The following is a 15,000-nucleotide window of genomic DNA, read 5'->3' on the forward strand; positions in this document are numbered from 1 at the left end:
GAAGGAACTGGACAGAGAGATAGGGAGAGAGAGAGAGGTAGATGGAGGGAGAGGAGAGGAGAGGAGAGGAGAGGAGAGGAGAGGAGAGGAGAGGAGAGGAGAGGAGAGAGAGGAGAGGTAGAGGAGAGAGGGGAGAGGGAGAGGAGAGGAGAAGGAGGACAGGAACTGGACAGATGGAAGGAGGAAGAGGTAGATGGAGGGAGAGAGGAGAGGAGAAGGAACTGGACAGAGAGGGAGAGAGAGAGGTAGATGGAGGGAGAGGAGAGGAGAGGAGAGGAGAAGGAACTGGACAGAGAGAGGGAGAGAGAGAGGTAGATGGAGGGAGAGGAGGAGGAGAAGGAACTGGACAGAGAGATAGGGAGAGAGAGAGGTAGATGGAGGGAGAGGAGAGGAGAGAGGAGAGGAGAGGAGAGAGGAGGAGAGGAGGGAGAGGAGAGGAGAGGAGGGAGAGGAGAGGAGAGGAGAAGGAACTGGACAGAGAGAGGGAGAGAGAGAGGTAGATGGAGGGAGAGGAGAGGAGAGAGAGAGAGGAGAGGAGAGGAGAGGAGAGGAGAGGAGAGGAGAGGAGGAGGAACTGGACAGAGAGAGAGAGAGATAGATGGAGGGAGAGAGAGGGAGAGAGAGGAGAGGAGAGGAGGAGAGAGAGGAGAGGAGAGAGAGGAGAGGGAGAGAGGAGGAGGGAGAGGAGAGGAGAGGAGAGGAGAGGAGGAGGAGAGAGGACAGAGGAGAGGGAGAGGAGAGAGGAGATGGAGGAGAGGAGAGGAGAGGAGAGGAGAGGAACTGGACAGAGAGAGGGAGAGGAGATGGAAGGAGAGGAGAGGAGAGGAGAAGAGGAACTGGACAGAGAGATAGGGAGAGAGAGGTAGATGGAGGGAGGAGAGAGGAGAGGAGAGGGAGAGAGGAGACTGGACAGAGAGAGGGAGAGAGGAGAGGAGAGATGGAGAGGAGAGGAGAGGAGAGGAGAGGAAAGGAACTGGACAGAGAGATAGGGAGAGAGAGAGGTAGATGGAGGAAGAGGTAGAGGAGAGGGAGAGGAGAGAGAAGGAACTGGAGAGAGAGAGGGGAGAGGAGAGGAGAGGAGAGGAGAGGAGAGGAGAGGAGAAGGAACTGTACAGAGAGATAGGGAGAGAGAGAGGTAGATGGAGGGAGAGGAGAAGGAACTGGACAGAGAGATAGGGAGAGAGAGAGGTAGATGGAGGGAGAGGAGAAGGAACTGGACAGAGAGATAGGGAACAGCGGGATCGTGTTAATGAACAGCATGACTCTCTGCTTCTATTAGCCCATATTCTTCACTCTCCAAAATCCAAACACACACACACAGAAAGGGCACACGGGTCAAAATGTACTCAAATACGCACCCAGATACACTCACATCACATTTTCATCAGAGGGGGTAGTAGGAAATTCCTGCCAGAGAATCCATTTAGAGGTGGGAGGTGTTTTTCAAAATGGCCACCTCAGTGAAATAACAACATATTACATCAGAGATGGTATAGAAGCGAGACTATCCCATGTGATATGAGTTGAACACTGTGGCGGTGGGATCCAGAATGAGCCAATGTAACAGTCATTGGATAAACCATCCAAGCAACTCGATGAGGAAATCCCCTAGAGGGTGTTATCTTCCTTCCCTCTAATATCTATGCTACATAGTTCTGTGTGATTTATTAAGTAATAAGCATCAATTCCAAATGGTTCAGCCCAGGATTCTCTGACTCTTGTCCAACACAGCTACTGGCTTTTTGAGTGTGCAGGGTTTTGATTCAGCCCTGCAGCAACACACCTGATTCAGCTAATTATGGCCCAGAGGTTAAACCATAATTAGTTGAATATTGAAATCAGATGTGTCACTGCAGGGCTTGAACTAAGGCCTGATCACCTAGTAGCTTTTCCAGAGAGTTATTCCAGGTTAACCCATTAGGGCATTTTGGAATCATTGTAGATTTGGAGTGGTTGAAAAACAAGTTTTAATATATATATATATATATATATATATATATATATATATATATAATATATATCTATGAAACCACAAAAAGTTGTCGAACTCCAGAAGTCGGGTTCATCCATGGGAGCAATTTCCAAACGCCTGAAGGTACCACGTTCAGCTGTACAAACAATAGTACGCAGGTATAAACACCATGGGACCACACATCCGTCATACCGCTCAGGAAGGAGATGCGTTCTGTCTCCTAGAGATGTACTTTGGTGCAAAAAGTGCAAATCAATCCCAGAACAATGCAAGGACATGGTGAAGATGCTGAAGGAAACAGGTACAAAAGAGTCTATATCAACAGTAAAACGAGTGCTGTACCGACATAACCTGAAAGGACGTTCAGCAAGGAAGAAGCCACTGCTCCAAAACAGCCATAAAAAAGCTTATGTCATGTTTAGAGGAAAAAGGGCGAGGCTTGCAAGCCGAAGAACACCATCCCAACGTGAAGCACGGGGGTGGCAGCATCATGTTGTGTTCTGCTGCAGGAGGGGCTGATGCACTTCACAAAATAGATGGCATCATGAGGAGTGAAAATTGTGTGGATATATTGAAGCAACATCTCAAGACAGTCAGGAAGTTAAAGCTTGGTCGCAAATGGGTCTTCCATTTGTTGTGGCAAAATGGCTTAAGGACAAAAAAAGTCAAGCTATTGGAGTGGCCATCACAAATCCCTGACCTCAGAAATCCCTGACCTCAGAGTTCTGCCCACAAAGAAATTTGTGGGCAGAACTGAAAAAGCGTTTGCGAGCAAGGAGGCCTACAAACCTGACTCAGTTACACCTTAAAGGCAATACTACCAAATACTAATTGATTGAATGTAAACTTCTGACCCACAGGGAATGTGATGAGATGAAAGAAATAAAAGCTGAAATAAAAAATTCTCTCTACTATTATTCAGACATTTCACATTCTTAAAATAAAGTGGTGATCGTAACTGACCTAAGACAGGCAATTTTTACTCGGATTAAATGGCAGGAATTGAAAAACTGAGTTTAAATGTATTTGGCCAAGGTGTTTGTAAACTTCCGACTTTCCAACTGTACATGAAAGGCCCATTGGCAGAACGTATGCAGTGATCACAGAGCCTGCCGGATGAGTCCAGTGAGAGCCAGGACAGATGAATCCATCTGGGAGATGGAGATGTTGGTCAGGGAGACAGCAGGTAGCCTTGACCTAAATAAAATGAGATCATGATGCTAATGGTGAACTTATGCTAGCACAGTATCTGTATTCAGTTTGTGAGATGTTAGCATTTATGTGGTGTAGTCAGGTGCATTTTCTTTAGTAAGGTTTATTATCTTGGTTGATTAATTTACATGAGCTGGTTTTATACCACTATGCAACACACCTTGCACCACAAATGAGGTGGTTAGCTATGATAAACCATCAACATGTCTCTGAAGAATTAATGTGTAAACATGTCTCTGGAGAATTAATGTGTCAATGTTTCTCTGAAGAATCAATGTGTCAATGTTTCTCTGAAGAATTAATGTGTCAATGTTTCTCTGAAGAATCAATGTGTCAATGTTTCTCTGAAGAATCAATGTGTCAATGTTTCTCTGAAGAATTAATGTGTCAATGTTTCTCTGAAGAATCAATGTGTCAATGTTTCTCTAAAGAATCAATGTGTCAATGTTTCTCTGAAGAATCAATGTGTCAATGTTTCTCTGAAGAATTAATGTGTCAATGTTTCTCTGAAGAATTAATGTGTCAATGTTTCTCTGAAGAGTCAATGTGTCAATGTTTCTCTGAAGAGTCAATGTGTCAATGTTTCTCTGAAGAATCAATGTGTCAATGTTTCTCTAAAGAATCAATGTGTCAATGTTTCTCTGAAGAATCAATGTGTCAATGTTTCTCTGAAGAATTAATGTGTCAATGTTTCTCTGAAGAATTAATGTGTCAATGTTTCTCTGAAGAATTAATGTGTCAATGTTTCTCTGAAGAATTAATGTGTCAATGTTTCTCTGAATAATTAATGTGTCAATGTTTCTCTGAATAATTAATGTGTCAATGTTTCCATGAAGAATTAATGTGTCAATGTTTCTCTGAAGAATTAATGTGTCAATGTTTCTCTGAATAATTAATGTGTCAATGTTTCTCTGAATAATTAATGTGTCAATGTTTCCATGAAGAATCAATGTGTCAATGTTTCTCTGAAGAATTAATGTGTCAATGTTTCTCTGAAGAATTAATGTGTCAATGTTTCCATGAAGAATCAATGTGTCAATGTTTCTCTGAAGAATCAATGTGTCAATGTTTCTCTGAAGAATCAATGTGTCAATGTTTCTCTGAAGAATCAATGTGTCAATGTTTCTCTGAAGAATCAATGTGTCAATGTTTCTATGAAGAATTAATGTGTCAATGTTTCTATGAAGAATCAATGTGTCAATGTTTCTATGAAGAATCAATGTGTCAATGTTTCTCTGAAGAATCAATGTGTCAATGTTTCTCTGAAGAATCAATGTGTCAATGTTTCTCTAAATAATCAATGTGTCAATGTTTCTCTGAAGAATCAATGTGTCAATGTTTCTATGAAGAATCAATGTGTCAATGTTTCTCTAAAGAATCAATGTGTCAATGTTTCTCTGAAGAATCAATGTGTCAATGTTTCTCTGAAGAATCAATGTGTCAATGTTTCTCTAAAGAATCAATGTGTCAATGTTTCTCTGAAGAATCAATGTGTCAATGTTTCTATGAAGAATCAATGTGTCAATGTTTCTCTGAAGAATCAATGTGTCAATGTTTCTCTGAAGAATCAATGTGTCAATGTTTCTCTGAAGAATCAATGTGTCAATGTTTCTCTGAAGAATCAATGTGTCAATGTTTCTCTAAAGAATCAATGTGTCAATGTTTCTCTGAAGAATCAATGTGTCAATGTTTCTATGAAGAATCAATGTTTCTCTGAAGAATCAATGTTTCTCTAAAGAATCAATGTGTCAATGTTTCTCTGAAGAATCAATGTGTCAATGTTTCTCTGAAGAATCAATGTGTCAATGTTTCTCTGAAGAATCAATGTGTCAATGTTTCTCTGAAGAATCAATGTGTCAATGTTTCTCTGAAGAATCAATGTGTCAATGTTTCTCTGAAGAATCAATGTGTCAATGTTTCTCTGAAGAATCAATGTGTCAATGTTTCTCTGAAGAATCAATGTGTCAATGTTTCTCTGAAGAATCAATGTGTCAATGTTTCTATGAAGAATCAATGTGTCAATGTTTCTCTGAAGAATCAATGTGTCAATGTTTCTCTGAAGAATCAATGTGTCAATGTTTCTATGAAGAATCAATGTGTCAATGTTTCTCTGAAGAATCAATGTGTCAATGTTTCTCTGAAGAATCAATGTGTCAATGAATCAATGTGTCAATGTTTCTATGAAGAATCAATGTGTCAATGTTTCTATGAAGAATCAATGTGTCAATGTTTCTCTGAAGAATCAATGTGTCAATGTTTCTATGGAGAATCAATGTGTCAATGTTTCTCTGAAGAATCAATGTGTCAATGTTTCTCTGAAGAATCAATGTGTCAATGTTTCTATGGAGAATCAATGTGTCAATGTTTCTATGAAGAATCAATGTGTCAATGTTTCTCTGAAGAATCAATGTGTCAATGTTTCTATGGAGAATCAATGTGTCAATGTTTCTATGAAGAATCAATGTGTCAATGTTTCTCTGAAGAATCAATGTGTCAATGTTTCTATGGAGAATCAATGTGTCAATGTTTCTCTGAAGAATCAATGTGTCAATGTTTCTATGGAGAATCAATGTGTCAATGTTTCTATGAAGAATCAATGTGTCAATGTTTCTCTGAAGAATCAATGTGTCAATGTTTCTATGAAGAATCAATGTGTCAATGTTTCTCTGAAGAATCAATGTGTCAATGTTTCTCTGAAGAATCAATGTGTCAATGTTTCTCTGAAGAATCAATGTGTCAATGTTTCTCTGAAGAATCAATGTGTCAATGTTTCTCTGAAGAATCAATGTGTCAATGTTTCTCTGAAGAATCAATGTGTCAATGTTTCTATGGAGAATCAATGTGTCAATGTTTCTCTGAAGAATCAATGTGTCAATGTTTCTCTGAAGAATCAATGTGTCAATGTTTCTCTGAAGAATCAATGTGTCAATGTTTCTCTGAAGAATCAATGTGTCAATGTTTCTCTGAAGAATCAATTTGTCAATGAATCAATGTGTCAATGTTTCTCTGAAGAATCAATTTGTCAATGAATCAATGTGTCAATGTTTCTCTGAAGAATCAATGTGTCAATGTTTCCATGAAGAATCAATTTGTCAATGTTTCTCTAAAGAATCAATGTGTCAATGTTTCTCTAAAGAATCAATGTGTCAATGTTTCTCTGAAGAATTAATGTGTCAATGTTTCTCTAAAGAATCAATGTGTCAATGTTTCTCTGAAGAATTAATGTGTCAATGTTTCTCTAAAGAATCAATGTGTCAATGTTTCTCTAAAGAATCAATGTGTCAATGTTTCTCTAAAGAATCAATGTGTCAATGTTTCTCTAAAGAATCAATGTGTCAATGTTTCTCTGAAGAATTAATGTGTCAATGTTTCCATGAAGAATCAATGTGTCAATGTTTCTCTGAAAAATCAATGTGTCAATGTTTCTCTGGAGAATCAATGTGTCAATGTTTCTCTAAAGAATCAATGTGTCAATGTTTCTCTGAAGAATCAATGTGTCAATGTTTCTATGAAGAATCAATGTGTCAATGTTTCTATGGAGAATCAATGTGTCAATGTTTCTATGGAGAATCAATGTGTCAATGTTTCTATGGAGAATCAATGTGTCAATGTTTCTATGGAGAATCAATGTGTCAATGTTTCTATGGAGAATCAATGTGTCAATGTTTCTATGAAGAATCAATGTGTCAATGTTTCTATGGAGAATCAATGTGTCAATGTTTCTATGGAGAATCAATGTGTCAATGTTTCTATGAAGAAGCAACAGACACAAACACATCCATAATAACGCACAATATGAAGGTCTGAAGGGTTGCTTTGGGATTGGATTGTTCTGAAGTATCCCCATGAGTTTATAAACAGCTGGTCTCATGGGTAGATTTAACCTGCGGGCACATAGGATCAGCTTTACCATTAGGGGTTAACATGCAAAAACTGACCTTAGCAGTCTAGGATCAGCTTAACCTCCACAGATCTTAACCTTAACCATAAGGGGTGCAAATCTCAAAACTGACCTTAGATCAGCTAGCCAGGTGAAGCTTCACCCTGCTCCATTGTTAAATAATAATGAAAAATAAGAATTTGTTGTATTTAATTACGTACGCAAAAAAACCCATCTGACATTCCATGTCTCCTGTGTGTGTTTGACATTTGAACCAATGCAGGACAAGTCGACCCCGACCCAAGACGACCAGCACTCCTGGGACAGCTTCAAGACCATGACCCCTGAGCTGTCCATTGTGCCGGGGGAGCAGAAGGACAGGATGGAGCTGCACAACAAGACCACCTGGGACTCCTCGTCTGCCAACACACCTGACACGTCTGAGGGGGACTTCCAGACTGAAGTGTGATGAGACAGAGAAACACACACACACACACAAACACACACGCACACACACACACACACACAAACACAGACACACACACACACACACACACACACACACACACACACACACACACACACACACACACACACACACACACACACACACACACACACACACACACACACACACACACACACACACACACACGTACACACACACATACAGTTTCAAGCGTAGACTAACAGGTAGCCACATGTACATACATAGACACACACACAGCACTCCTCCAAACCGCTCTTCACATCCTAAAATCTGCTCTCTAAAGGATGATATCATTTGTTGACTGCTAATGTGGACAAGGACAAAGCAAAGACAACTGTTCTCTTCTATATTTTCAAACAGACTTTAAATGAGAGAACAGGGGCTTGAAAGAGACTTGGACTGAGAAACTGAGACATTTTTAAATGGACAAAAAAACAAACAAAACTTTCTGAAAAATGTCTTGATTTTATTCACTGGAAAAAAGGATTCTCTTTCACCTGTTTGATGATTTGAAAAAAAAAGGAATATTTCTGCACCGTTCTGTTCTTTTTATAGAGAAGAAATCTCACTGATGTTTGGCACACTGTTAAACCCCTTAGGCTCCCTCTCTTCATTTCTCTCCTTCTTTCCCTTCTAATGGATGACGCAAGCACTCGGTTTTTCTTCTGCTTTTTTGGAGGGGTTGGGGAGGGGCAAGTAAGGAGTAAGAACGGATCATTGACATGTGACCTCTGCTTTTGCTAAGTCTCACACTCTTCTCTCGTCATCCTTTTTCAATGTCTTGTTTTTTATTTTTGTATTGTTATGACTTTAGTTATGATGTCCCTTCTCTTTGGTTCAATTTCTTTTTAGCAACAAAAACTATTTGTGACAAAACAACCTTCAACTGAGTTTGTTGTTGTCTCATTGTCTATCTCTTATATGAAAGTCCTCTTTAATTTTGAGTTTCCGTTCGTGCTTGTGCTGCCTTTTCCATGCTGAATTTGAAAGAGTGATTTATTACCCATCTGTGACACATGAGCTTTGCTTTCTGAGGCAACATGTTCTCAACAGTACACCTGTGGGAATTGAGCGAAGGGTATCATCCAGATTCACGCACATTTCCATCGCTCTTTTTCCAGTTCAGTAAAAAAAGTATTTCAAAGTCTTGAAACATTTGAATCAATTACAGACAGAACCCACCAAAGCTGTCTTTCTGTCAGGAGAGTGTAGCCTATCTGGAAGTGTTTCTGTAGTATTTCCCTTCCCTCCATATGGATCCCAGGTCTTGTTATAACTGTATTTCAATTCTTCTTACTCCCACTGCTTTAGGTGCTGTATCGATCACTGTGCCATGCATCTGCTCTCAGCCCCTCAAGAAAACAGGGAAATAAAGTAATCTATAGTTTCATATGCAAGCACCCAAGGTGCTTTTGCTACTCAGCTTGTCCGTAGTTGTCTTTGTTGTGAATGAAAGAAGCAAAACAAGGAATAGGTGGATAGTTAGGATAGCAACTCAACCCAAATGTTCCACTTTGGTCAGAAACGCCGACAGGGCTTTTGTGGAAAATGTAGACAGGTGTGAAATCAAAGTATATCACCAAACATGTTCATTGTATTCCCCTCTCTCTCTCTCTCTCTCTCTCTCGCTCTCGCTCTCTTCCTCTTTCTCCCTCTCTATTCTATTCTTCTCTCTCTGTTTATCTCTCTCACTCGCAGTCTGTCTCACTGTTTCTCTCACTCTCGCATTCCTCACTCCACCATGGATCATGAAATCTTCATGTAACAGTGTAGTCCTTTCTATCAGCCTTTCTATCAGTGCACTAAATAGGTAATAGAGTGCCATTTGGGACGCAGGCAAATCACTTTTGAGTTGACTACATAAAGTTCACTTTGTTTTCAAAATTGAAAACATCAGACACAAAAAAACACCCACACCTGACTGTTTTAATACTACACTCTTAGAAAAAAAGGTGCCATCTAGAAACTTAGGCTTCTTCGGCTGTCCCCTTAGGAGGATCATTGAAAAAACATTTTTGGTTGCAAGTAGAATCATTATGCGTTCCATGTAGAACTCTTTCTACAGAGGGTCTACATGCACCCCAAAAGAGTTCTACCTGGAACCAAAAAAAGGGTTCTCCTGTGGGGACAAATGTTTTTGGAACCCTTTTTTCAAAGAGTAAATAGCACCCATCCACTAATTCACTATACTCTTGACTCGCCACTCCCTTCACTAAGCACTGAGAGTTGGTTAGAGAGATGAGCTGTTTTTAAGGTATACCTCCTGGAGGGCACATCTCCAGGGTTAGTCCTTACACACTCCTTAGCAGATGTGCAATACCTCCCAAGTAGACTAGGGCTGTGGAGACCAGTCTCACTTGTCTCTAGTATATGAGAGAAAGAGAGAGAGGAGGGATGAGAAAGAGAACAGGCGAGATTGACAGAACAGAATACAATGAGAGAAAAGAGAGTGATATACAATCAGTGAGAGAAAGAGTTATAGAGTGAGAGTAAGGGAGAGCTAAATAGGTAGAGAGAGAGAGAACTAGAGATGGAGAGTAGCGGTGAGCTCTAACAGTAATTATCCAGGGGAATGTCCTGACATTTGTCCTGACATTTTCCGAGGCTGTCCTCAAACCATCTGTGTAAAGATCCCTAATGGTACAGCGTGGAACACACACGCAGATGGCAAGACAAGAGAGCCTGCCTCTCCAACCTTTCCCGCTAATCAGCTGATATGCAGCTCTAGTCGCCCCAGACGCTGATCTAAGGTCAGTTTTGCATTACCTCTCCCTAATGGTTTGGGTTGGAAATGTGGGCAGGGTAAACTGATCCCAGATCATTTTCTAATGGCTACTTATCTCTGACTCATCATACAACTGTGAAGGGAACGTTTATGATAGGTACTCACAAAGAGGAACGGCTGATGGTATCCTAATCCTTGTTCTGTCCTAATCTTAATACCAAATGCCATTACCAGGTTGATAAATACCACACTAGAGAGACAGGTAAGTGAGAGAGTGGGGATGCAACTTCCTGAATTGACAAACTTCTACAGATCCTCAAGATCACTAGTGTTTAAATTGGTCCATGATCATGTGACTGTTCCTAAATCTGTTTCATTTCATCAATCAGTGTCCACTTCCTTGGTGATCACCTCTGATCTTTTCTGGGCGATCAGAAAACCCCTCTGATTAATACAGAAGAGAACTTCTCTAACTCTAAAGCGATGTGTTGGGTTTGTTAGTTTGTTTGTCATGGGCTTTTGAAAAGTTTCAGACTATGACTATACAATCTGTCAACGAGAACTTCAATCATTAAACTTCAAAACAGTGAATCCTGTAAAGATTTAGTGAATTGCACAGATGAGGTATTGAAAGCAGTATTTTTGAAAATGATCTTCAGAGTGTGTGGTTTGAGAGGAACAGAAACAGAACATCTGATCTTGGACTACAGAGGTTACCCTCCAACCTACCATGCTTGAGATGTTGACCTAGCTTCTCATACAACCATCAACGCTCTCCCACTGGTGTTGCAAAAGAAAGTCCCTCCTTCCTTTTCCTCCCACATTCATGTTTGTTTTTATACATAAGACTGTACAAAGTAGTCCTCTGTTTTCATAGAGTGTCTTTTTTATATGAAAATAAATTTTCAAATTGATTCAAGTGTGTCATGTTGATACCTGGTGGTTTGGGTATCCAGGCTCCAGAGAACTACTGGAGCCTGGATACAAGTGTGTGTTATGCTCTCTTGTCAGAGAACTACTGGAGCCTGGATACAAGTGTGTGTTATGCTCTCTTGTCAGAGAACTACTGGAGCCTGGATACAAGTGTGTGTTATGCTCTCTTGTCAGAGAACTACTGGAGCCTGGATACAAGTGTGTGTTATGCTCTCGTCAGAGAACTACTGTAGCCTGGATACAAGTGTGTGTTATGCTCTCTTGTCAGAGAACTACTGTAGCCTGGATACCAATGTGTGTTATGCTCTCTTGTCAGAGAACTACTGTAGCCTGGATACAAGTGTGTGTTATGCTCTCTTGTCAGAGAACTACTGAAGCCTGGATACAAGTGTGTGTTATGCTCTCTTGTCAGAGAACTACTGGAGCCTGGATACCAGTGTGTGTTATGCTCTCTTGTCAGAGAACTACTGTAGCCTGGATACAAGTGTGTGTTATGCTCTCTTGTCAGAGAACTACTGTAGCCTGGATACCAGTGTGTGTTATGCTCTCTTGTCAGAGAACTACTGGAGCCTGGATACCAGTGTGTGTTATGCTCTCTTGTCAGAGAACTACTGTAGCCTGGATACAAGTGTGTGTTATGCTCTCTTGTCAGAGAACTACTGGAGCCTCGATACCAGTGTGTGTTATGCTCTCTTGTCAGAGAACTACTGTAGCCTGGATACCAGTGTGTGTTATGCTCTCTTGTCAGAGAACTACTGGAGCCTGGATACCAGTGTGTGTTATGCTCTCTTGTCAGAGAACTACTGTAGCCTGGATACCAGTGTGTGTTATGCTCTCTTGTCAGAGAACTACTGTAGCCTGGATACCAGTGTGTGTTATGCTCTCTTGTCAGAGAACTACTGTAGCCTGGATACCAGTGTGTGTTATGCTCTCTTGTCAGAGAACTACTGTAGCCTGGATACCAGTGTGTGTTATGCTCTCTTGTCAGAGAACTACTGTAGCCTGGATACCAGTGTGTGTTATGCTCTCTTGTCAGAGAACTACTGTAGCCTGGATACCAGTGTGTGTTATGCTCTCTTGTCAGAGAACTACTGGAGCCTGGATACCAGTGTGTGTTATGCTCCCTTGTCAGAGAACTACTGTAGCCTGGATACCAGTGTGTGTTATGCTCTCTTGTCAGAGAACTACTGGAGCCTGGATACCAGTGTGTGTTATGATCTCTTGTCAGAGAACTACTGTAGCCTGGATACCAGTGTGTGTTATGCTCTCTTGTCAGAGAACTACTGTAGCCTGGATACCAGTGTGTGTTATGCTCTCTTGTCAGAGAACTACTGTAGCCTGGATACCAGTGTGTGTTATGCTCTCTTGTCAGAGAACTACTGTAGCCTGGATACCAGTGTGTGTTATGCTCTCTTGTCAGAGAACTACTGTAGCCTGGATACCAGTGTGTGTTATGCTCTCTTGTCAGAGAACTACTGGAGCCTGGATACCAGTGTGTGTTATGCTCCCTTGTCAGAGAACTACTGTAGCCTGGATACCAGTGTGTGTTATGCTCTCTTGTCAGAGAACTACTGGAGCCTGGATACCAGTGTGTGTTATGATCTCTTGTCAGAGAACTACTGTAGCCTGGATACCAGTGTGTGTTATGCTCTCTTGTCAGAGAACTACTGTAGCCTGGATACCAGTGTGTGTTATGCTCTCTTGTCAGAGAACTACTGTAGCCTGGATACCAGTGTGTGTTATGCTCTCTTGTCAGAGAACTACTGTAGCCTGGATACCAGTGTGTGTTATGCTCTCTTGTCAGAGAACTACTGGAGCCTGGATACCAGTGTGTGTTATGCTCCCTTGTCAGAGAACTACTGTAGCCTGGATACCAGTGTGTGTTATGATCTCTTGTCAGAGAACTACTGGAGCCTGGATACCAGTGTGTGTTATGATCTCTTGTCAGAGAACTACTGTAGCCTGGATACCAGTGTGTGTTATGCTCTCTTGTCAGAGAACTACTGGAGCCTGGATACCAGTGTGTGTTATGCTCTCTTGTCAGAGAACTACTGGAGCCTGGATACCAGTGTGTGTTATGCTCTCTTGTCAGAGAACTACTGGAGCCTGGATACCAGTGTGTGTTATGCTCTCTTGTCAGAGAACTACTGTAGCCTGGATACAAGTGTGTGTTATGCTCTCTTGTCAGAGAACTACTGTAGCCTGGATACCAGTGTGTGTTATGCTCTCTTGTCAGAGAACTACTGGAGCCTGGATACCAGTGTGTGTTATGCTCTCTTGTCAGAGAACTACTGTAGCCTGGATACAAGTGTGTGTTATGCTCTCTTGTCAGAGAACTACTGGAGCCTCGATACCAGTGTGTGTTATGCTCTCTTGTCAGAGAACTACTGTAGCCTGGATACCAGTGTGTGTTATGCTCTCTTGTCAGAGAACTACTGGAGCCTGGATACCAGTGTGTGTTATGCTCTCTTGTCAGAGAACTACTGTAGCCTGGATACCAGTGTGTGTTATGCTCTCTTGTCAGAGAACTACTGGAGCCTGGATACAAGTGTGTGTTATGCTCTCGTCAGAGAACTACTGTAGCCTGGATACAAGTGTGTGTTATGCTCTCTTGTCAGAGAACTACTGTAGCCTGGATACCAATGTGTGTTATGCTCTCTTGTCAGAGAACTACTGTAGCCTGGATACAAGTGTGTGTTATGCTCTCTTGTCAGAGAACTACTGGAGCCTGGATACAAGTGTGTGTTATGCTCTCTTGTCAGAGAACTACTGGAGCCTGGATACCAGTGTGTGTTATGCTCTCTTGTCAGAGAACTACTGTAGCCTGGATACAAGTGTGTGTTATGCTCTCTTGTCAGAGAACTACTGTAGCCTGGATACCAGTGTGTGTTATGCTCTCTTGTCAGAGAACTACTGGAGCCTGGATACCAGTGTGTGTTATGCTCTCTTGTCAGAGAACTACTGTAGCCTGGATACAAGTGTGTGTTATGCTCTCTTGTCAGAGAACTACTGGAGCCTCGATACCAGTGTGTGTTATGCTCTCTTGTCAGAGAACTACTGTAGCCTGGATACCAGTGTGTGTTATGCTCTCTTGTCAGAGAACTACTGGAGCCTGGATACCAGTGTGTGTTATGCTCTCTTGTCAGAGAACTACTGGAGCCTGGATACCAGTGTGTGTTATGCTCTCTTGTCAGAGAACTACTGTAGCCTGGATACCAGTGTGTGTTATGCTCTCTTGTCAGAGAACTACTGTAGCCTGGATACCAGTGTGTGTTATGCTCTCTTGTCAGAGAACTACTGTAGCCTGGATACCAGTGTGTGTTATGCTCTCTTGTCAGAGAACTACTGTAGCCTGGATACCAGTGTGTGTTATGCTCTCTTGTCAGAGAACTACTGTAGCCTGGATACCAGTGTGTGTTATGCTCTCTTGTCAGAGAACTACTGGAGCCTGGATACCAGTGTGTGTTATGCTCCCTTGTCAGAGAACTACTGTAGCCTGGATACCAGTGTGTGTTATGATCTCTTGTCAGAGAACTACTGTAGCCTGGATACAAGTGTGTTATGCTCTCTTGTCAGAGAACTACTGTAGCCTGGATACCAGTGTGTGTTATGCTCTCTTGTCAGAGAACTACTGGAGCCTGGATACCAGTGTGTGTTATGCTCTCTTGTCAGAGAACTACTGTAGCCTGGATACAAGTGTGTGTTATGCTCTCTTGTCAGAGAACTACTGGAGCCTGGATACCAGTGTGTGTTATGCTCTCTTGTCAGAGAACTACTGTAGCCTGGAT

The 15,000-nt window shown here is 41.6% G+C and overlaps 1 protein-coding gene across 9 annotated transcripts in view; it reads left to right on the forward strand.

Annotated features, from left to right (window-relative positions):
• Positions 1-11,193, forward strand: part of adgrb2 (adhesion G protein-coupled receptor B2) — a 551,118-nt gene extending 539,925 nt beyond the window's left edge. For all 9 annotated transcript variants that reach the window (XM_052472482.1, XM_052472488.1, XM_052472490.1 and 6 more), the window contains one exon: positions 7,348-11,193. In XM_052472482.1, the coding sequence (XP_052328442.1) occupies positions 7,348-7,533 (186 nt within the window). In that variant the 3' untranslated portion in view covers positions 7,534-11,193. The remainder of the gene's footprint in view (positions 1-7,347) is intronic.
• The last annotated feature ends 3,807 nt before the right edge of the window (positions 11,194-15,000 follow it).

The sequence above is a fragment of the Oncorhynchus keta genome, chromosome 20, assembly GCF_023373465.1.
Source record: "Oncorhynchus keta strain PuntledgeMale-10-30-2019 chromosome 20, Oket_V2, whole genome shotgun sequence".
NCBI lineage: Eukaryota > Metazoa > Chordata > Actinopteri > Salmoniformes > Salmonidae > Oncorhynchus > Oncorhynchus keta.